At 49.5% G+C, this 23,176-nt stretch overlaps 1 protein-coding gene across 2 annotated transcripts in view; it reads left to right on the top strand.

Moving 5' to 3' along the window:
* The window catches only part of ENTREP2 (endosomal transmembrane epsin interactor 2), a 395,143-nt gene that overhangs the window by 134,427 nt on the left and 237,540 nt on the right, over positions 1–23,176 (top strand). For both annotated transcript variants that reach the window (XM_058294838.2, XM_071214403.1), the window contains exon 2: positions 18,783–18,839. In XM_058294838.2, coding sequence (XP_058150821.1) covers positions 18,783–18,839 — 57 coding nt within the window. The remainder of the gene's footprint in view (positions 1–18,782; positions 18,840–23,176) is intronic.

The following is a 23,176-nucleotide window of genomic DNA, read 5'->3' as shown; positions in this document are numbered from 1 at the left end:
TTAATTGTTATACTGACCCTTTGTAAAAAGAATTCAGAAAACCCTCTCCCTGTATTTTTTTTAATTCTCTGAACAAAATTTAAAAACAATTGGAATTCTCTGTACCTTAAAGAATTGGCCCGTATCTGTTTGATCACTTTCCCAATTTCTTGCTATCTAATGGCATATTTAGTTTTTTAGTTTCTTTTGTGATCAATTAGAGTGATTTATATTTTCCTAGATAATCATCTGGGTTATCCTGGTTTTGGGATTTACTTGAATAGATACTATTTTCATTTTGTTTTTAATATTCTTTCTTAGTCAATAGATTTGCCCTCTTGATGGCTGTACCTTCTCTCCAATTATGTGGGAACTGATTATCGTTCCTTCTAACTACTGCCAGTTTAGTAGGCAAAAAGGGCCCTGTTAGTATACTTTTCATTTTATTGATTACTTGTACGGTTTTATTCTCTCCTTTTCTTAGTGGACCTTTTTCTTTTCTTTTTTTGAGGGGAGATTGTTTATTAATGAATTTAATGGTTACTTAGGTCGTTAATTTTTTTACATTTAATTTTCAACTCTTTTGTAATGTATTTTGTTTCCTAATGGGAGGAAACCAATTTAATTTAGTTTCAGTTTTTATGTATTTGTTTATTTATAATTAGCAGTTTTCTCAGAACCATTTTTCAAGCAACCCTTCCGTTAGGAAACAGGTTTAAAGTACTTCTCTTGTTGTGTAGTTAAGTTCTACTGTGTGCGTGAGTCTGTGTCTGGGCTTTATAGCCTGTTCTTTTTATTTCTCTCTACGTTCTTGAGCCACTTTTAGTTAAGGTGGCTTTCTAATATGTTGACGTTTCTGGCAGGTTTTTAACTTGGAATTGAAGGGAGGAAAGGATATCCAGCCATGCATAAACCTCCCCTCTTTCATTGGTGCAGTGACATTTATTTTGGCAACTGTTATCATGTAACAGATAAACTTTAGGTCCATTTTATCACACTTTAAAGAATCCCATTGGAATTTTGATTCAGATTTAAGTAAATTAATTTATAAATATGTAGAAAATTAATATTTTTATTATTTTAAGTTTTCCCATTCTAAAATATGGTAGGTCTCTTAATGTATTAAAATCTTATTTTATATCCCTCCACAGAGTTTCATAGTTTTATTTATAAAGATCTTATACATTTCTCATGAAGTTAATTCTTGGATATATTTTATTTATGTATGTACTTATTTTTTGCTTTGGTGAATCCTTTTCTTCCTCTTATGTATGTAGGAAAGTTACTGATTCAGAAAAGCTCTGGGTGGGGATAATAAGTTTTTTGTCCACGGTCAAAATAGAGGTAAAGGATTATTTGCGATAACGTTTTTCCTTTGCAAGGATTAAAATTTGAGGAATATATGGGTGTTGGGGCTAAATGACTAAATAAGCAACCAAGTATAATGTAGAATATTTTTAATTTATAAAGAATAATTTGATTTTGTTAATGTAAATAAAATAACATCTGTTTAAACAAGAGCTTCATACTTCAGTAGTTTGTAATACTTGTTAATTTTTAAAAATAAAAGTAGCTGCTCTGTATTCTTCCGTGAGTGAACTTACGATGGCCGTTGAAAGTTGCCGGCATTCTGGCTGACGAGGCGCCTTTGTGCTGCAGGGACGTGCTCCTGGAGGAGTGCAGAGCTCCACGGATGCCCGCCCCACCTAAAGAGCAAGTGAGCCAGCTGGGAACTGAGCGGAGTGGCGGGGCGGGGGCCAGAGCAGAAGAGCTGGGGGAGGGAGGGCTCTGAGGTGGGTGCATGACCGGGACCCCGGGCCTCGCACTCACCCCGAGGTGGGCGCTCAGCCTGTGCCTTTCACGCCAAACGCTGAGCTCTGGCCCTGAGGGCCGCGGGGGCTCCATGGCTACCAGCAGAGGCACCCTCTGTAGAGGGACATTTCTCCAGCTTGGGTCCATAGAATCTCGCTGATTAAGATCAAAGAACAGATCAAAAAGGCTTACAAGTACACAATCCTGAAAGAAAGCCAGCCACAGGAATCAGGAATCGTCAAAAGTAACAACAGACTTAGATGTCCCCTTTGGACTTCATATATTAGAAACTAAAGTATCTATATATGAGGTATTTAATGTAACTGCAGAGTCATAAAGATGAGCATGCAACAAGTAACTTTCAGAAATGAATAGTCATATTTGGGGAAAAATAAAAGAACTTCTAGATATATAAAATATATTCACTAAAACTTTCTAAAGCAAATGAAAATATATCATTCAATAACTATAAGAAAGTTAGTGATCTAGAAGAGATAGCTAAAGAAATTACCCAGCATCAAGTACTGAATGATATTATATGGGCTATATAAAAGTGGAACTAAGATTTGGATGATGGAATGGGAATAGAAAGGATCAAGTATGGCTATGGAGTTCCAGAGAGAATAGAGAGAATGGAGGGGAGACAGTATTTGAAGACATATTGGCCACATCATGTTGAGAACTAATGAAAAACATAAACTAGTTGATTTAGAAGTGTACTTCATCCCAAGGAGCATAATAAAAAGAATCCATACCTAGATGGATTCTTCAGAAACTTCAGGACACTGAAGGCAAAGACAGCATCTTCGCACTCTTTGGAGTACGGGCAGCATCACCTGTTAGGAGACAGTAGACAAAGGACAGCAGACTTCTCGACTGCAGCCATGGAAGCCACAACACAGTGGAGTGATATTTTCAGAGTGTTGAGAGAATAAACTGTCATTGTAGAATTCTGTACCCAATAAAATAAAAATAAAAGAATGAGGGTGAAGTAAGATATTGCCACTAAAAGATCCTCTAGGAACTCCTTTTTTTTTTAAGTTGATCTTAACTGTTTATTATTATTACTTATTTTTAAAAATTATTGTCCTTTTTAAAAAAGACAAATAGATCACACAAAATATTACGTTAAAAAACATAAGAGGTTCCCATATATCCCACTCCCTTACCCCTCCACCCCCATTCCTCCCACATCAATATCCCTTTTCATCAGTGAGGCACATTCATTGCATTTGGTGGGTACACCCTGGAGCACTGCCGCACTGCATGGACCAGAGTTTACATTGTAGTTCACACTCTCCCCCAGTCCATCCAGTCAGTTATGGCAGGATATACAGTGTCCTGCATCTGTTCCTACAGTATCATTCAGGACAACTCCAAGTCCCGAAAATTTCCCATATCACAACTCTTCCTCCCTCTCCCTGTCCTCAGCAACTCCTGTAGCCACTCTCTCCACATCAAAGATACAATTACTTCCATTGCTAGAGTCACAATTCTATAATAGAATACAGGTAAGTCCACTCCAATCCATATTAAATTCCTCCATCCTGTGGACCCTGGGATGGCAATGTCCACTCTACCTCTAAATCAAGAGGGGGTTTAGGTCCCACATGACTGATGAACGTGATTCTTGTGCTTGCAGTTGTAGGCACTCTTGGTTTCCTAATGTGGTGGTTGACCATCTTCATCTCTCCATCAGTTGACCTGGGTAAGTCCAACAAACTAGAGAGTAGGTGTTGCAACTCTGCTGAGGCACAGGGCCCAGCTGGCACATGGACAGTCCAGAGATTCAAGTCTCCTGAGAATATACCAACCTCAGTGCCAGCCACAGGTTCAGTAAAAGTCACAGAAGAGACATGTGTAGAGAGGTCACATCTGAGTCCAACTCCATCACATTCAGGAGCCCAAATTTCAGAGTAGGCCCCACTGACAGGGCACTGAACTCCAGAGCCATCTGCCATGACCTTAGAACCTGTGTGTCTCCGTAGCCCTCAGGAGCACCGGTACCTGGGGTTGTATCTACTTTGGCCGTCTCTGGGGTCCTGCTGAGACATGCATAATCGCAACCCCTCTGATGACCTCCTGACTCATTTTGAAGTCTCTTAGCCACATAAACTCATTTGTCTGTACCATTTCCCCCTTTTATTCAAGGTCTTTTTCTAGTTGTATCACCAGCTGATGCTCAGCAGTAATCCCTCGGCACCAGGGAGGCTCATCCCTGGGAGTCATTTCCCATGCTGGGGGGAAGGTAATGCATTTACATGCTGAGTTTGGCTTAGAGAGTGGCCACATTTGAGCAACATGGAGGCTCTCAGGAGGTAACTCTTAGGCACTCTGCAGCTGTAAGCCTCGTTGAAATTTCAGGTACACAGGCTCATGAGCATAGTCATCAGTATCAAGGGCCCATCATTGGACCATCCTTCTTCCTTGGTCTTTGTCCTTGCATATGGGGGATTGTTGCTGCCATTGGGGAATGCAAAAGAGCTCCCCAGGATGGGAACTCAGTACTCCCTCAGTTGTCATGTGTAACTCTATCCACTATGACAATATGCAATGAACATCCAAACACATCTGTATACCCTATATGCATGCCTTCCCACCCATGAATCCCCCATCAATGACTCCCAATGCCAGTGCTCCTCCTCTGCCATAGTTGAACCCTTCTGTGATCCAAAACTTCTACAAAAATGAAGGCTGGGAAGTGGATTTGGCTCAACGGATAGGGTGTCCGCCTACCACATGGGAGATCCAAGGTTCAAACTCAGGACCTCCTGACCCATGTGATGATCTGGCCCACACACAGTGCTGATGTGCACAAGGAGTGCCATGCCCACAGGGGTGACCCCCAGTAGAGGAGCCCGATGCACAAGGAATGCACCCCATAAGGAGAGCCACCCCATGAGAAAAAAGTGCAGCCTGCCAAGGAATGGGGCTGCACACACGGAGAGCTAATACAACAAGATGACACAACAAAAAGAATCACAGATTCCAGGTGCTGCTGACAAGAATACAAGTGGGCACTGAAGAACACACAGCAAATGGACACAGAGAGCAGACAACTGGGGGGGGGGCAGTGGGGAAGAAGAGAGAAATTTAAAAAAAATTGAAGCCTAATATATTGCCAAATTCAATTAGTAGGAAAATGAAATAGTATTGACAGTTTTAAAGATTAGAAATAGAATACATAATAATTTAGAAAAACTAAAATAAAGTAAAAAATAAGTTGGGGTAGTAAAAAATGAAAATATCATAAAACTTGGGTTTTGACGTTTTTCCTTTCATCACAGTAATAGGTGTTGCCCTGCATGTACATTGGCAAGGCAATCTCCTCCATTCCTTCCTCAGTGTCTAAAACCTCTTTTTTTTTTTTTTTTTTTAATTTTGTCTTCTAAAAAGTTTTAGATCACAGTAAAGTCACATAAACAAAATAGGGGACTCCCATATACCCAGCATCAAATCCTTTTCCCACTTCCCAGCCATGATCTTTTTACATGTGGATGTTGTATTTGCTACAGCTGATGTACCAACCATGGTTCCATTATGGATTACATTATGGTTTATATTTTAGACTGTACATTTCTCTAAATTTTTGGTTACATTATGGTTTACATTTTAGACTATACACTTTAATAAATTTATGGTGAAGTTTAACATGGTTGCACGATCTTGGGGTATACTTCCATTGCCCCCCAGTTACCCCACTTGCATCTATTCTATTCCTCTCTCCTCCCCTCAGGGCCCACAGTGACAACCAATCTTCCCTGCTTGAAGGACAAGATTCATAGATACTTGCAACAATGCAAAGGGCTTGACACTCTAGTCTGTCCACCCCCACTGGGAGCCACCCATACTCTCGAGAGACACCCTCTCCTCTGTTTGAGAACATCAGGCCTCCCCAGGATGGGGGCATAACACCTTCCCACTCATTGTATGTGTCCCACCCACTGATATAACACACTATGACATGATGAGCACCCACACACTCCCTAGAAGCCTGACCCAGGTGCACCCTGTGCCAGATGCCCCCATCAAACACCTTAAACCAGTAACCCTTCCTTATTATATTTTCTAAAGAGTTTTCTTAACATGGTTTCAACCATGTACCTGACAATCTCCCATGTTCCCCTCCTCACCCCAATCCCTCCCCCCCATTCCATGGACCATCTGACCCATCCTACCAACCCTAGCCCCACTCAAGCCTGCAAAGCCCCACCCAATTGTATCCCTATGCCCCTGTCTTATCCCTTCACTGCACAGCTACTTACCTCCACTTTATCATAGATTTTGCCCATGTAAGCATCAGCTCACAACCTTCCTCTAAGTCTGTCATCCAGTCTCTAGCTCTCCGAGTCAACTTGGTTTGCTTAATTCATATCAGAGAGGTCATACAGTATTTGTTCTTAAATGCTTGGCCTGCTTCATTCAGCATAAGGTCTTCAAGATTCATCCATGTTATCCCATGTGTTAGTACCATATTCCTTCTTACAGCTGAGTGGTATTCCATTGTGCGTATATACCATATTTTGTTTATCCATTCCGTTGATGGGCATTTGGGTTGATTCCAACTTTTGGCAATAGTGAATAATGCCACGGTGAACATTGGTGTACATATATCAGTTTGTGTCCTTGTTTTCAGTTCTTCTGTGTATATACCCAGCAGTGGAATTCCTGGGTCATATGGCAAAGTTATAGCTAGTTTTTTTAGGAACCACCAAACTGTCCTCCAGAATGGCTGGGTCCTTGTGTGTTCCCACGAGGAGTGGATGAGGGTTCCTTTTCCTCTGCATCCCCCAACACTTGTAGTCCTCTTTTTTAATAGCTGCCAGTCTAATGGGTGTAAGATGGTATCTCATTGTAGTTTTGATTTGCATTTCTCTACTAGCCAGGGAGGCTGAGCATGTTTTCATGTGCTTTCTAGTCATTTGTATTTCTTTTTTGGAGAAGCGTTTGTTCAAATCTCTTGCCCATATTTTGAATGGGTTGTTTGTCTTTTTATTTTTGAGATATAGGATTTCTTTATATATGTTGGATATTAGGCTCCTATCAGATATATGGTTACCAAATATTTCCTCCATTGGGTAGGTAGTCTTTTCACTTTCTTGATAAACTCCTTTGAGGTACAAAAGGCTTTGATTTTGAGGAGGTCCCATTTGTCTCTTTTTTCTTTCACTTCTCATGCTTTGGGTGAAGTTCGCAAAGCCATTTCCTATTACAAGGTCCTGTCTGTGCTTCCCTACATTGTTTTCCAATGTCTCTATGGTCTTGGCTCTTATATTTAGATCTTTGATCCATCTTGTGTTGATTTTTGTATAAGGTGTGAGATGGTAATCCTCTCTCGTTCTTTTGCATATTGATATCCACTTCCCCAAGCAGCGTTTGTTGAAGAGGCCATTCTCTCCCACTTGAGTGGGTTGGGGATCTTGTCAAATATCAGATGACTATATATGCGAGGATCTGTATCTTAACTCTCAGTTCAGTTCCATTGGTCAGTGTGTCTATCCTTGTGTCAATACCATGCTGGGTTTTTTTTTGTTTTTTTTTTAAAGATTTATTTATTTATTTAATTCCCCTCCCCTCCCCCGGTTGTCTGTTCTCTGTGTCTGTTTGCTGCGTCTTGTTTCTTTGTCCGCTTCTGTTGTCGTCAGCGGCACGGGAAGTGTGGGCGGCGCCATTCCTGGGCAGGCTGCACTTTCTTTCGCACTGGGCGGCTCTCCTTACAGGGCGCACTCCTTGCACGTGGGGCTCCCCTACGCGGGGGACACCCCTGCGTGGCACAGCACTCCTTGCGCGCATCAGCACTGTGCACGGGCCAGCTCCACATGGGTCAAGGAGGCCTGGGGTTTGAACCACGGACCTCCCATGTGGTAGACGGACGCCCTAACCACTGGGCCAAGTCCATTTCCCCACCATGCTGTTTTGACCACTATAGCTTTGTAGTATGTTCTAAAGTCAGGTACTGTGATTCCTCAGATTTCATTTTTCTTTTCCAATATGTCTTTGGCTATTTAGGGCCTCTTTCCCTTCCAAACAAATTTAATCACTTTTCCAGTTCAGTAAAAAATGCTGCACTGATTTTTATTGGGATTGCATTAAATCTTAGATCAGTTTCTGTAGCATAGACATCTTAATGATATTTAGTTTTCCTATCCATGAACAAGGAATATTCTTCCATTTATTTAAGTCTTCTTTGACTTCCTTTAACAGTGTTGTGTAGTTTTCTTTGTATAAGTCTTTTACATCTTTAGTTAAATTTATTCCTAGGTATTTGATTTTTTTATTTGCTCTTGTAAATGGTATTTTTTTCTTGCTTTCCTCCTCAGATTGCTCATTATTGGTGTACAGAAGTGCTACTGATTTTTGCGAAGTGATTTTGCAACTTTACTGAACTCATTTATAATTTCTGGAAGTTTTGTTGTAGATTTCTCAGGGTTTTATTATTTTTTTTTTAAGATTTTATTTTTTTTAAATTTATTTCTCTCCCCTTCCCACCCCCCCTCCTCCTGAGTTGTCTACTCTGTGTCCATTCACTATGCATTCTTCTGTGACTGCTTCTATCCTTATCAGCGGCACCGGGAATCCGTGTTTCCTTTTTGTTGCATCATCTTGTTGTATCAGCTCTCTCTGTGTGCGGCGCCATTCCTGGGCAGGCTGCACTTTGTTTTGTGCTGGGTGACTCTCCTTACGGGGCACACTCCTTGTGCATGGGGCTCCTCTACACGGGGGACACCCCTGCGTGGCACGGCACTCTTTGCACGCATCGACACTGTGCACGGGCCAGCTCCACATGAGTCAGGAGGCCCGGGGTTTGAACAGCGGACCTCCCATGTGGTAGACGGACGCCCTAACCACTGGGCCAAGTCCACTTCCCATCAGGGTTTTCTATGTACAGGATCATGTCATCTGCAAATAGTGAAATTTTGACTTCTTCCTTTCCAATTTGGATGCCTTTTATATCTGTTTCTTGCCTCAGTGCTCGAGCAAGTACTTCTAAGACAATGTTAAATAGAAAAGGTGATAGTGGGCATCCTTGTCTTGTTCCTGATCTTAGAGGGAAGGATTTTAGGATTTCACCATTGTAAGTGATGTTGGCTGTGGGTTTCTTGATCATATTCAGAAAGTTTCCTTCTATTCCTATCTCTTGCAATGCTTTTATCAGGAAAGGGTGCTGTATTTTGTCAAATGCTTTTTCTGCATCTATAGATAAGATTTTGTGATTTTTTCCTTCGATCTGTTTATGTGGTGTGTTACATTGATTGATTTTCTTATGTTGAACCATCCTTGCACACCAGGGGTGAAACCCACTTGGTCATTACATTCGTCAGCCACGGGGTGCTGATGCAAAATACCAGAAATGGGTTGGTTTTCATAAAGGGTATTTCTTTGGGGTAGGAGCTTACAGATACCAGGCCATAAGGCATAAGTTACTTCCTCACCAAAGTCTATTTTCACATGTTGGAGCAAGATAATTCTAACAGCTGCGAGGGTTCAAACTTCCTGAGTTCCTCCCTTCCAGGGTTTTGCTTCTCTCTGGGCTCAGGTCCTCTGCTTCCTCCACAAGGTCAGCTGTAGACTATCAGGCAAATGGCTGTCTCTCTCCCTGGGGCTACAGCTTCAGCATCAAACGCCAACAGCAAAAGCTCCAATTCTGTCATTTGCCTTTTATCTGTGAGTCCCCACCCACCAAGGGATGGAGACTCAACACCCTAATGATGTGGCCCAATCAAAGCCCTAATCATAACTCAATCATGCCCAGTATTAGACCAGATTACAAACATGATCCAGTGTCCATTTTTGGAATTCATAACTATATCAAACTGCTACAGTCATGGTGTGTATTTGTCTGATGTGTTGTTGAATACTATTAGGAAGTATTTTGTTGAGGATTTTAGCATCTAGATTCATTAGAGTGATTGGTCTGTAATTTTCCTTTCTTGTGGTGTCTTTGTTTGGCTTTGGTATTAGAGTAATGTTGACATCATAGAATGAGTTAGGCAATGTTCCTTGTATTTCAATTTTTTGGAAGCATTTAAGTAAGATTGGTGTTAGTTCTTTCTGGAATGTTTGGTAGAATTCACCTGTGAAGCCGTCTGGCCCTGGTGTCTTCTTAGTTGGGAGGTTTTTAGTGACTGTTTCTATCTGTTTACTTGTGATTCATTTGTTGAGATCATCAGTTTCTTCTTTCATCAATATAGGCTATTTATGTATTTCTACGAATTTGTCCATTTCCTCTAAATTGTCCTTCTTGTTGGCATATAGTTTTTCAAAGTATCTTTTTATGATAGTCTTTATTTTTGTGGGGTCAGTGCTGATTCCCCTTTCTCATTTCTTGTTTTGTGTATTTGCATCTTCTCTCTTTTTTCCTGTGTTAGTCCAGCTAAGGGTTTGTCAATTTTATTGATCTTCTCAATGAACCAGCTCTTTGTTTTATTTTTTCTAGTGGTTCCTTATTTTCTATTTCATTTAATTCTGCTCTGGTCTTTGTTATTTCTTTCTTTCTTTTTCCTTTGGGATTAGTTTGTTGTTTTTTTTACTAATTCCTCCAAGTGTGCAGTTAGGTCTTCAATTTTAGCTCTTTCTTCTTTTTGGATGTATGAATTTATGGCTATGACTTTCCCTCTCAGTACAGCTTTTGCTGCATCCCCTAAGTTTTGATATGTTGTGTTGTCATTTTCATTAGTTTCAATGTAGTTACTGATTTCTTTTGAGATTTCCTCCTTGACTCACTGTTTGTCTAAGAGTATGTTGCTTAACTTCCATATCTTGGTGCCTAATCTGGGTCTCTGGCCCTTGCAAATTTCCAGCTTCATTTCACTGTGGTCAGAGAAATTATTTTGTATGATTTCAATCTTTCTGAATTTGTTGAGACTTTCTCTGTGGCCTAGCATGTGGTCTATCTTGGAGAATGATCCATGTGTACTTGAGAAGAATGTAAATTCTGCTGTTTTGGGGTGTAATGTTCTGTATATGTCTATTAAGTCCAGATCCTCTAATATATTATTCAAAGTCTTAGTTTCTTTATTGATTCTCTGTTAAGATGTTCTGTCTAATGGTGATAATGGTGTTTTAAAGTTCCCCACTATAATTGTAGAGACATCTATTCCTCCACTTATTTTCTCCAGTGTTTGCCTCACGTATTTTGAGGCGCCCTGATTAGGTGCATAAATGTTTAAGATTGTTCTTTCTTCTTGAAAGATTACCCCTTTTACTAATATGTAGTGTCCATCTTTGTCTCTCAAAATAGTTTTGCATTTAACGTCTCTTTTGTCTGATATTAGTGTAACTGCTCCTGCTTTTTTTGTTTATTGTTTGCTTGTAAGATTGTTTTCCAGCCATTCACTTTTAACCTCCTTGAATCCCGGTGTCTTCGATGGGTTTTTTGTAGAAAGCATAGAGATCATATTTCCTTATCCATTCTGCCAATCTGTGTCGCTTGACAGGTGAGTTTAAGCCATTAACATTCAGTATTATTACTCTCAGGGAATTACTTACATTAGCAATATTTTCTTTGGGTTTTTGTATGTCATATGATATTTTTATTTCTCTTTCTCTCTTTTTGGTTGTTCTTATATTTTCTTCCAACTCTGTCTCTCCTATTTTTTTCTTTCCTCCTGCATAACTCCCTTTAGTATTTCTTGAAGGGCAGGTTTCTTGTTGGCATACTCTCTTAGTTCCTGTTTATCTGTGAATATTTTTAACTCTCCATCATTTTTGAAAGCAAGCTTTGCTGGATAGAGTATTCTTGGGTGGAAATTTTTTTCTTTTAGTATTTAGATTATGTCATACCACTGCCTTCTTGCCTCCATGGTTTCACATGAGAAATCAGCACTTAGCCTTATTGAGCTTCTTTTATGTGATGGTTCTCCTTCTTTTGCTGCCTTCAGTATTTTCTCTTTGTCTTGAGCATTGGATAACTTGACAAGTGTATGTGTTGGGGTAGGCTGTTGGGATTTATACTGTTTGAGTACACTGTGCTACCTGGACATGTACATCCATCTCCTTCAATAGGTTTGGGAGATTTTCACTATTATTTCCCCCAACACCTCTTCTGTCCCCTTTCCTTTCTCTTCTCCTTCTGGGATGCCTATAATGCATATTTTTGTGCATTTTGTCTTGTCACTCAAATTCCTAAGTCCCTGCTGTATTTTTTCTATGTTTTTATCTATCATTTCTACAAACTATTTGATTTCAGATGTACTGTCTTCCACATCACTAATTCTTTCCCCTGCTTCTTCAAATCTGCTGTTATTTGCTGAGAGTGTATTTTTGATTTCTTGAATGGTGCCATTCATCATCATCATATCCATTATCTTTTTGTGTATGTTAACAATTTCTTCGGTATGCTCTCCAAGTGTTTTCTTAATATCCTTAATCTCTTCCTTCACTTCATTAAGTTGGTCCATGATATTTGATTGTAGGGCTTTGATTAATTGTTCAATGTTCTCTTCCTCTCCCTGGTTTTTAATTTGTTCATTGGACTGGGCCATGTCTTCTTGATTATTGGTTTGGTTTGTACTTTATTGTTGCTGTCTTGTCATCATTTTATCTTGGTGGGTATGTTCAGTTGATTAGCTTCTCCCTTTAGTCTTGTGTTTTTTTAGGGGCTGTTTTGGTGTGTGCGTTCATTTTTCTCTTTGACACTTTGTTCTTCTTATTCTATTACCTTGTAGTTGTCTAAGTTGCCTTGAAGGAAAAAGATTAGGGCCAGGGAGAACAAGAAGTAAGAAAAGAAAAAGTATTGTAGTAGTAGTGGTAGTAAATATTAGCAGAAGAACCATATAAGACCTAGGAGAATAAATATTAAACTCATGTAAGCAGTGTATAGTTATAGGAATAAGAAAGTGGAGTACCTACAATGAAATGGGAAACAACGTGGAGAAGAATATAGTATGGATTAAAGGCTGAGATGATCGGGAGTGAGGGAAAAAGAAAAGAAAGGACAATAAGATAAAGAGTTAATAAAAGATAGAAAACAGAATAGAAGTGTTAGAAATAAAAAGCAAGAAAAATTGGGGGCTAAACAAAGAGAGAGAATGTAAGAGCAACAACAGAAGGTGGAATGTAGAAAGATGTAGGAAGGAAAAGAGATAGCATTGGTAGCCAAAATCAGTACACACAGAAAAGAGGAAGCACAGCAAACAGTAAACAAGCCAGTAGCATCTTATTGAAAAAGGAAAAAGAGAGGAAAAAAAAAAAGGGTGGGTAGATAAAGAGGAAGGACAGACAAAAGAACAACAACAAAAACACAAGCCCTCAAGCAAGGAGTCAACCAAACTATTTAAAAAAACAACAGACTTCCCTCTTAAGCTCTTATTTAGGGAAATTAAGAGACCCAAGGGAAGCTAATACAAAGATATTGTCTATGTTTTCCCTTTCTTAGAGTATCAGCTAATATCCCAGTGGATCATTACTCTGAGGAGCTGTGAACTGAAGCAGAGATCTTGCACATTCGAGGCTGAAACTCCTCCACTGAGCCAAACCCTCCTACAGGGTCAACCTGCTCCTCAAAGAGAGTTCCCTTCCAGGGGCAGGATCAACTCTTTGCAGCTGAATAAACCAGTTAGGAATCTGCCTTCCCCTTTTCTCCCTTTCTCCCTTTCTCCCTTCTCTCTCTCCCAGGGCAGCAGGAAGCCCCTGTGAGAGCTCCCCCCTGAGATTCAAATGGGACCCTGTAACCAGATCACCTATAAAGTAGTGACGCTCGGTGTCTTCGAGGGAGCGCACCGCACCTTTCTGGGAGCCCTAAGTATGCTCTTGGCAGCCCCCCCCAGCACCTCCTCCTATCCGCTTCCCCAGGTGTGTTGCACAGGAGTGGGTAATTGCCTGGCTCCACCTTCTCCCCGAGGTAACCCACAGAGGTAAATCGGGCTGCCTCAGCAGATTCGCCGCTCCCCTCTTCCTGGCTTCTCCTCAAGCCAGCTGCTATGCTCCTCAATGCTTGACAAGGGGGTCCAGACACTAGAACCCACACTCATAGGACCCCCCACCCCTCACCAGAACCCTCCCGCTCTCGGAGTTTTTATCCTCTGGATGTGTGACCCTCGAGGATCGGGGAAAGCCGCGAAACCCTGGTTTTACCTTGAGCTTTCAGTCTTGTGGCGCTCTCAGTGGACCCATGTCCAGCAGCCTCCTGCTCTGTGGGCTCCCAAACAGCTCACTCAGCAGGATTCTGTCCCCACTCGGCCGTTTCTGTAGGACGATGCTGTGGTGCTCTTACTGTGACGCCATCTCCCCCACACCCCCAGGAAACTCTGAGTCAGGAGTCCAGCGCCGCCGGCTCGGGCTCTGTCACGTCTGATGAAGCAGTGCTCCTCTTCTCAGGATAAGGCTTTTAAGTGCATGAAATTAGATACAAGCGATTACAAAGGAAACCAATTATTCTGAAATCTTTTAAGATGAAAATATTAAAAAATTTTATAGTAATATATGTAGTACTTTGTTAGCTGAGTAGATAGCAGGCTCCTGGGCAGGTGTCATAACTCCCTGGTTTCGGGCCATCGTCCCGGCGGAGGCTGCATCTTGCAGGCAGGGTCGGGCGTCAAGCTCACACAGGGCCACTGGCGTCAAGAGAACACGCACTGTAGCGGCAACAGGCTGGCCCATTTGAACCCCGACTTTCTGTTGAGTCGTGAGTTGAGAGTATTTTAAAAAATTGTGCATTGGTGGGTAGTTTTCTTTCGTGGGGCTCTCTTTGACATCAAGGTCTGTGGTTTAGTCATCTGGGCCGCTTCAGAGCCATGACGTGGAGTGCGCCGGCTGACACGTGGGCATTCCTGCACTTACTTTCAGGCCCGAAAGGCCCAGTTTGGGACCTCGTCGAGGTGGTGCCCCTTCTCCAACGCGGGCCGCGGGGTCCCTGGCCCCTCCGGCACACGGCAGCGCGTGGCGGCGGCGCTGGGCTCCCTTCTCGTCCGGGTCGTGCTGCTCCATCTTCTTGCTTCTGGGACTTTCTTTCTGTGTTCACCGTTTATAACAGACCCCAGTAATGGGATTCAGACCCTCCTGGTTGGGTGGGCCTCGCCCTAACGAGAGTCGCCTGTCGAAAGGCCCCGCTTACAAGGGCCCACACCCACAGGAGGGGAGCGCATGTACGCCCATGTGTTTCTGGGGTGCACACAGCCCCGAAACGCCACATTGTCGTTTCCCTGCTCTACGCTGAGAGAATGAGACGGCGGGATTCTCGTATCGTTGTCTTGGAGGGTGGGGGGCATTCTGAGCTTGCCAGTGGATGCCGCCCCCAGGCCCAGGCGTGGAGGAAGGAGGGGGAAGGGTCTAAGGGGGGTGGTCCGGGGTCCCCGCAGGTGGGCTGAGGGGGGCAGAGGGTGGAGACTTGCACCCACGGGCCCGGCCAGGGGAGCAAAGCCGGCGCCGGCCCTCGGGGGCTGGGGGAGCGCTCCGCAGGCGCAGGGTGCAGCCACGCACCTCGGCAACGGGCTGTAGACTCCCGCCCCACAGGTTCCTGCCAGGTCTGCAGCAACGGTTCTTCCTCCAGCCCTGCAGGAGCGTCCCGGTCCGTGGTAGACTCCTGTGCTTCGTGAATGTGATTTAATTTCCTTTCAAGCCTGCGCTCCTGAAGGACTTGCTTTACACTGCTGTGTTACCGTTTGCCTTGTAGCCACATTTGAAGAGCTAAAGACAGTTCTCCAGCTGATGCTGTGAAAGAATTTGCCAGTCTTAGAGGACAAGGTTTAAAAACTAATCACCCCCTCTGTGCGGGGGCAGGCTCTGAGTCGCGCGCAGGCGTCTTTGGCTCTCAGGATGCCCTGGCTTCCTTGCCCTGTGCAGCAGGACGCTCCTTCTCGTGTCTGGTTCCACCTGCCTCTAGTTGGCTTCTCCGAGAGAGCAGAGGACGGTGCGTGCTGAGAGCAGGTGCCTGGGAGCGGAGCCTCTCTGGGCAGCGCGCTGTCTGCACGTTCTGACTTTCCTTAGCAGTCGCTCTCCTCTGCCCTCCTCAGTTCCTTCATGTTCTCTGTAAACCGTGGGCCCTGCAGGGGGGATGGGGCCCTTTGCTGAGATGCAGTAATTCCACAGCTGACGGGATTCGTGGTCCCTTTCCCACGGCAGTGGACAGAACAGGCCGTAGAGTTACGAGATGTCAGAACGGGCCGAGCAGGCCGGCTAATCCCAGGAGCAGAACGAGCAGCGTCAGGTTAAACCAGGCCTGCGCCCCTGGAAGCCTCCGGAAGCCGCACCACGCACCTCAGCGACGAGCAGGGCAGGGTCCTCCGGGCATCTCGGCTCAGGCCGCCCTCCCCAGGCCATCAGGGAGACCCTCCAACTGGCGCTGCTGCGGGGCGTCTGGTGACAGACGGACAAGTCGCGCCTTCTGGGGTGCGGGAGAGAGTGGACGTTCAGGAGCAGCGGTCCAGGAGCCCGCTCTGCTGAGCTCGTCCCCTCTGCCGAGCTCGTCCCCTCTGCCGAGCTCGTCCCCTCTGCCGAGCTCGCCTCCGCTGGCTCGTAGCACTCGCCCCCCGTGTTGCGATGGAAACACCCACCCGGAGCCGCATGGTTCCCGGGGCCGGGAGCCCCACGCGGCTTGGCGCGTCCTCGGGCCTCACGGGGCTGCACCACGGAGTCTCTGAGCTGGTCATGGGCCGCTGTGTCGGGGGCGTTGCTGGGCCCTGGGTCGGGGCCATCTTAGGTTCTGCCCACCACGCTGAGTTTGGAGGTTTTCCCCGTTTACGTGGGGGAGTTTGCTGCATTCACAATTCGAGCGGATATCTGGAATTGTAAATCGTCTTCAGTTGGCATCATCCACGTTTGCTGAAGTGAAGCTGTGGGTATTGATGGAACTGTTACCAGATTCTGTCTAGATTCTTGGCTGTGCTGCAGAAATGAATTTCAAGAGCACGTCGGGTGAGTCAGGCCAGTCATTTATTCAGGAAGGGAGGGAAGAGAAACGGGAGAAAATAACAGAGCGGGGTCCGGGGTAGAGAGGAGGGGGCGGAAGGGATGAAGAGGGCTGGTTTACAGGCACGATTCCCACCGTAGATGATAAGCCCCCAGGCTGACGTGCGTGGCCACGTGGCAGAGGAAGAAATGGTGACAGCGGTGAGCAGAGGGCAGGACAGGTCCTCGGGCAGAAGAGCAGCGAGCACCCGTGTGTGCCTGGCTTTTGAGCTGTCAGTGACTCCGCCCCTTTGCTAAGGGCAGGGGAGGGCTCCAGGGTTTGCTGTTTTGATTGGTCACCCCACCCGTCAATCCCCTAGCGAGGACCCAATGGTGAAGTCTCTAGAGAACATCTGGGGCCTCTCCTGGCTCCCAGAAGAAGTCTTTGTTCTGGGAAGCAGAATCCTGGGGCGGGGTCCTCCAGCAGCCGTCCTGGGGGTGACCGAGGTCCACGTGGCCGCTGCTCCCACCCCCCCTTCCCTGTCCTGCCAGCCTGCTTCAGAGGGCTTTAGGAACCCGGGAAGGGGGAGTCCCCGAGCCGGGGTGGGGCGGGTCCTTGCTCTGCTCGCAGCGCCTGCCCCGAGGCGGGGGCTTCCTGCAGTCCTGCCAGGACCCGGCCCACTCTGCGTCCTGCTGGTCGGGTAGACCTTGGCCTGGGGGCGAGTGCAGGCTGCTGACCTGTGTGGTCCTGGGTCCCCCCTCCGCCCGGAGGCACTGGCCCCTGCTGGGGAAGGGGTGGGGTCCCAGGTCGGGGAGCGGGCAGGGAGGGGGCCGCAGAGGAGCCTGCGCTGGGGTCAGCCCCGTCACCCCACCCGCTCTCCGGCCTGGTGCAGTGTAGGCTCGTGAGTCCCAGCAGAGGGCAGGGCTGGGGAAGTACCCACGGCCGGCAGGCTGAGGGAGGGCAAGGCTTGGAAGAGGGGGGCGAGGGGAGGACGGGGCGAGGGGGAGGGGCCAAGCGGGAGGGGGCGAGGGGAGGACGGGGTGACTGGAGGACAGGGGTGAGGGGGGGACAGGGCGAGGGGAACGTGGGCGAGGGGGATGTGAGGGGAGGGTGGTGGGCCAAAGGGGAGGCCGGGGCCAAGGGGGGGACGGGGCCCCTCGGTGCCCTGGGTGGCCTGGCCAGGCCTGGGGGCCTGGGGACCTGAAGGGGGGTGGGAGCCTGGGGTCATGTGGTCCAGGAGGGGATGGGGAGGGCGGGAGGCACCATCCACACCTGTGGTGAGGGCTGAGCAGGGCTGCGGCCCAGCCAGGGAGGGTGTGATTGGGAAACCGCATCCCTGAAGGGGGCTGGGAGGGGGGAGGGGGAAGGGGAGGGGGAGGGGAGGTGCTCTGGAAAGTAGAGGACCAGCGGGGGGGGCGGGGCGGGAGACCAAGGGCTGAGGGAGGGGCTCCTGGGGCCAGGACAAGGGGGCGGGACCCGTGGGGAGGGGAGGGGTCCCAGGGAGAGGCAAGGAGGCTGTGAAAGACCGGCACACAGTGGGGGGCGTGGGGCTGGGGTCTGCAGCCTGTCATCTGGGAGCAGGTGACCCCTGAGCCATCTGTGGAAAGCTGGGCCCCGGGGGGACGGTTCCAACGGTGGGGGGGCGGGGGCCGGCCAGGGGCGAGCCTCGGGGGCAGCCCGCCCAGCGCTCCCCCTTCCCCAGGGCACAGCCGGGGCGCAGGCGGAGACGAGGTGTGGCCCGAGGGCAAGGCGCTGTCCTGAAGCGGCCTGGAGCCCGGGGGGCCTGTCCTGCATCCTGTCACTGTGGCTCTGCCTGGGCGTGGCCCCTCCCCTGCCTGTCACGCCCTGGCTGCGGAGGCGCCGTCGTGGGGAGCCCCTGGCCCGGCCTCACCCTCTGCCCATCGTGGGGAGCCCCCGGCCCGGCCTCACCTCTGCCATCGCTCCAACCCAGCCTCACCTCTGCTCCTCGCGCCCGGCCCGGCCTCATCTCTGCCTGTCGCGCCCGGCCCAGCCTCACCTCTGCCTATCATGGGGAGCCCCCGGCCCGGCCTCACCTCTGCCCATCACCCCCAGCCCAGCCTCACGGCCCTGCCTGTCGCCCCCGGCCCGGCCTCACCTCTGCCCGTGGCCCTGGCCCGGCCTCACCTCTGCCCTCTCCCTGCAGGTGCTGCTGTCTGGCCTGATCGGCGTGGTGTCCTGGAAGAGGCCGCTGTCACTCGTGGTGAGTGCTGCTCCCCTGTGCGGCCGCGGGGAGGGGGCTGGGCCTGGGCGCGGGTGGCCCGCGCTAGGAGGGCTCTGGGTGCTGGGTACCATGCGCCTCGGCTGCGGCTCTGGGCCCCCAGAAGGACAGGCCTCTCAGTGCCCGCCACACAGGCAGGACGTGATTTTCCAGAGCGCCAGGACGTCGGTGTGTGCGTGAGCTTGTGAGGTCAAGGAAGCACGCGGGAGTTAGCGGCCAGGGAGCGCCCAGCGGCCCCAGCTCCCAGCGCTCTTCTGAAGGCGCCCGCCGCGGGGCGCGGAGAGCCAAGGCTGCTTCCACCAGGAGGCCCCGGGCAGGCTGCGTGGGCCGTGGGGGCTGGTTTTCCTGCGTGTGCCACGTGTGCTGCGTGCCGTGGCTGGCTTCCCCGCACGCTGGCTCGTGGCTGCGCAGGCCGAGGGCTGGAGATGGGTGCGCGCTGGTGGGTAATGAAAAGGGACGGCCCCCTCGTTTGACTAGCTACTTAAGATCTTCCCTGTGAAGAATCACACTTGGAGGGGGTAACTCGTGCTGAATGTTAAGGAGAGGGACGAAGGCGGGTTTGCCGTGAACACTCCTCTGTGAGCACGAGCGGCCGCCCTGGAGGGGCGCCGGGGAAGGAGGAGCCGCGTCCAGTCCAGCCTGCCCGCGCGCCGCGCCCGGCCGACGGGGACGGTGCTTTTAAAAGACGTTTTTAAATGGGGGTGTCCACACCTGCCCCGAGAAGAGCGACAGCAGCCGAAGCCCGGCCCTCAGCCCCGGCCACCCCCGGCCACGCGGCCCCCCCACCCCACCCCAGCCCTTTCTGGGCTACTTTAAAGAAGATCTAGGGCATCAGGAAGCCGGGCTTTTTCTTCTGTGAGTGACGCGGCGGGGATCGTGCCGACTTTGGGGCCTCTGCGCCTTCGGGTTCAGAGCGCCGCCCCCGCCCTCCGGAGCCTCTTTCGGTCCTCGCGGCCCCGGGCGCCCTGCCAGGGTCCCCCCAGGAGCCCAGAAGGCCGGCCTGGCCGGATGCGCCCGTGGGTCTGGGCCCTTGCCGCTGGGATGGGGACGGTGTCCATTGCTGCGTCCTGGAGGCCAGGGGAGCGGGGGGCTCGGGGCCCCTCTAGGAGGGGATTCCCCAAGCCCGAGCGGCCAGCGCAGGTGGAGACCCCGCCATGCAGGCCCCTGGCCCAGAGCCCCGGGCGGCGGGGAAGGGCTGTGAGGCCTGGCCGCTCGTCTGAGGTTCGCGGGGGTCAACAAGCCCCGGGTTTCAGGGCTTCGGGCAGTGGGGACGCAGGGGCCTGCCCCGCCTGCTGCCCGGGGCCTGCTCGAAAGGGGAACGGGAACGGAGGAGGAGCGTGTGGGACGGGACCCGACGCTCCTCCCCTGCAGGTGACGCCGCAGGGGCAGCCGTTGGCCCCGCGCGTGGCAGGGGGTCTGGGTCACGGGTGCCGTGGCCAGGCCCTCAGTGCCCACTCTGAGCTGTCGTCGGGGAACGGCCGCCTCCACCCGGAATGCTCCCTGTGTGGCCAGGACGGCGGGGCCTGCTGCCACCCCAGGGACGCGGCCCCCACCCAGCCACCAGCGTCCACCCCACCGTGGCCACAGCGCAGGCCTGGGGGAGGGGAGGCATTCCTGGTGTGGGAGGAAAAGCCACAGAATTCCAGGAATGTGCCAGAGGTGTGCCGTGTGACGCTGTCATAGCAACGGTGGTGCCCTGTGTGGCACGTCCCCATTGCCCTGTCCTTGGGGTCCTGGTCTGCGGAGGCCGTGCCTCTGGACTCCAGGGGGACGGGTCACTCAGCCAGCTCTGCGGCAGGGCCGCCTCCCCGTCTGCGCCCCGGGGCCGTCCCTCCCGCTTTTGGGAGGCTGCGGACTGCCTCTCCTTCATCTCACCCCAGGCCTGTCCCTTTCCTGGAGGTCGGTGACACTGCCATCCAGTCGCCTCGGAGGTGGGCGCTCGTGTCCTCCGTCGTCGTGCCCACTCCTGCCTGGGCGCCGCTTCCACGGCCCGTGTCCCCGTGCTGGCGTCCCTCTGTTCCTCGAGGCTGGGCAGGCCAGCCCCGGCCTCCCTCCAAGCGGAGCTTCAGGCTGCGGTGTCTTCCCTGCGCCCTCGCACGGCGGGAGGGATGCACCGTTGGTGCCCACCGCCCGCCGTCTTCAGGCCCTGCCGCGGTCTCGGGCCGGGTGGCCACAGAGGCCCCGTCCAGCACCAGGCTGTGCCCCGGCCGGGCCCCTCCCTCCACCCCGGCTGGGTGGGCGCTCCCCGTGAGCTGGGCAGGGTCTCTCCGCTCACACCCCTGCAGGGGAGCTGCCGCTGGTGCCACAGTCCAGGCAAGGAAGGGAGGCCGGGGGTGCGGCCGGCCCACTCCAGCCCCTCAGCCCAGCTCCTGCCTTCTCCACCCTGAGGCCATGTGGCTGCCCTCCCGGGGGGCCCGCTCCCCTCCCCAGGGGACCAGGTGGCTTGTCCTGTCCAGCGTGCTTGTCCCTGCGGGCTGGAGAGAAGCAGGGCACCCGGGCCCTTTGGGGGCCTGCAGGGTGGGTGGGGGGGCTGGAGGAAGGGGCGCCACGGGGCAGGAGGGCGCTTCAGCGTCCGTGCGTCCACAGCCGAGGGCAGAGCCCCTGAGCGCGATGGAGGGTGGGAGCCGAGGGAGGGCGGGGGTCTCTCCAGAGCAGCCGACCCGGCTCGAGGAGACAGCGGCCTGGGAAGTGGGACCGAAAAGAGAGGTGAAGGTGCTGGGGCTTTGCTTTTTACCATGAGTATTTCACAAGGATCGTTCCAAGAGCTGAAAATTAGCGACAGCTTTGTAAAGGAAGACTGCGCACTTGTGCAGTGCAGTGACGGCTTCTAAAATGCGCAGCCTCCTTACGTGAAACCGTGAAAGGTTCTGCGTGATGCTGGATGCCAATTAAGAGTCAGAGTGTGTGGCTCTGATTGGATGGATTTTTAAAGGTTCGGTGGAACATCCTGTGATTGCTTCTGTGTCAGTGGTGGAGACAGGCTCACACGTGATCACAGGTGGTGTAACTGAGAACCCCAGGGAAGCAGGACTAGGCGGGACACTTGGTTATCTGTAATAACTAATACTCTGGAAAGTAATAACCATGGGGTCAACAACATTGTTTTAGAATTTAGTTTTATAAATAGAAAACCACTGACAGTTCATTTAGTACAGATTTTCTAAAGCAAAGTAAAAATTTTAAAGCCACTCATCTGTGGGAGTAAGAGTGCAGTGTAGATGCAGTGATACAGCTAGTTCTGCTTGCATTTTACGTTGGAGTATTCGACAAGTATGGCTCTCTGATGCTCAGAAAGGGCTTTTAAAAATTTTACTGAAGAATTTCATTCATGCATGAGCATACATAAACAAGCATATAGCATAAGTTGGGAACTTATAGAACAAACAGCACATCACCATGCGGGGCCCCACACATTGCCCCACCACCAGCCCCTGGCATTGCTGTGAGATGTTTGTTACAAACCAGGAAAGAGCATCTCAAAATATTACTATTAACTGTAGCCAAAATCGTATATTTGGTGTTTGTTTTCCCTCCTGCCCACCGGTCGTTGACACCCTGTGTCAGGGTTACGCCCTTGCTGTAGTTCATGGAGAACACGCTCGTATGTGTCCTGTTGGCCACAGTCCATCGTCCAGTGCAGGATGCCCTGTGCTATGCAGCCCTTGCTTTGTACAAGCTGTTCAAAGCATAAGAATGATTCTTATACAAAATCAGTGACTCTCATTTTCCCCACAGAGCTGTCCTGTCATCACCTCAGTCAAATTGAGAACATTTTCATTATTCCACAAGGAAAAGTTCCATAGTCCTTAAATGCCCCGTTGCTGTGCCTTAGAATTGATATGTCTTCTTTGCCATTGCTGAAAAATATTACAATATTATGGTTAACTATCATCCATGAGTTACATTAGTTGTATTTTCCCCATGTATCACCATAGTCCTCATACTTTGTAAAAGAACATTGTTACATATATATACTATTAACCACAATCTTCGCAACCCACATTCTGTCTTCTAGTAACATATACTCTAGTTTACCTCCATGAGTTTACTCATTGTATTTAGTTCATATTAGTGAGACCCTGCCGTATTTGCTCTTTTGTAGCTGGCTTATTTCACCCAACAAAATGTGCTCACAGCTCATCCATGTTGTTGTCAGCATGCTGATTGCGTGTCTTCTTACAGCTGACTTGTATTCCACTGCGTGTCCACCACATTGTGTCTATCCATTCATCAGTTGATGGACACTTGGACCGGGTCCATATTTTAGCAGTTGTGCATAATGCCACTCTGAACTTCAGTGTGCAAATGTCAGTTTCTGC

Source organism: Dasypus novemcinctus, chromosome 3 (genome assembly GCF_030445035.2).
Source record: "Dasypus novemcinctus isolate mDasNov1 chromosome 3, mDasNov1.1.hap2, whole genome shotgun sequence".
NCBI lineage: Eukaryota > Metazoa > Chordata > Mammalia > Cingulata > Dasypodidae > Dasypus > Dasypus novemcinctus.
Note: the sequence above shows the minus strand (reverse complement) of the source record. Positions and strands in the feature narration are given on the sequence as shown.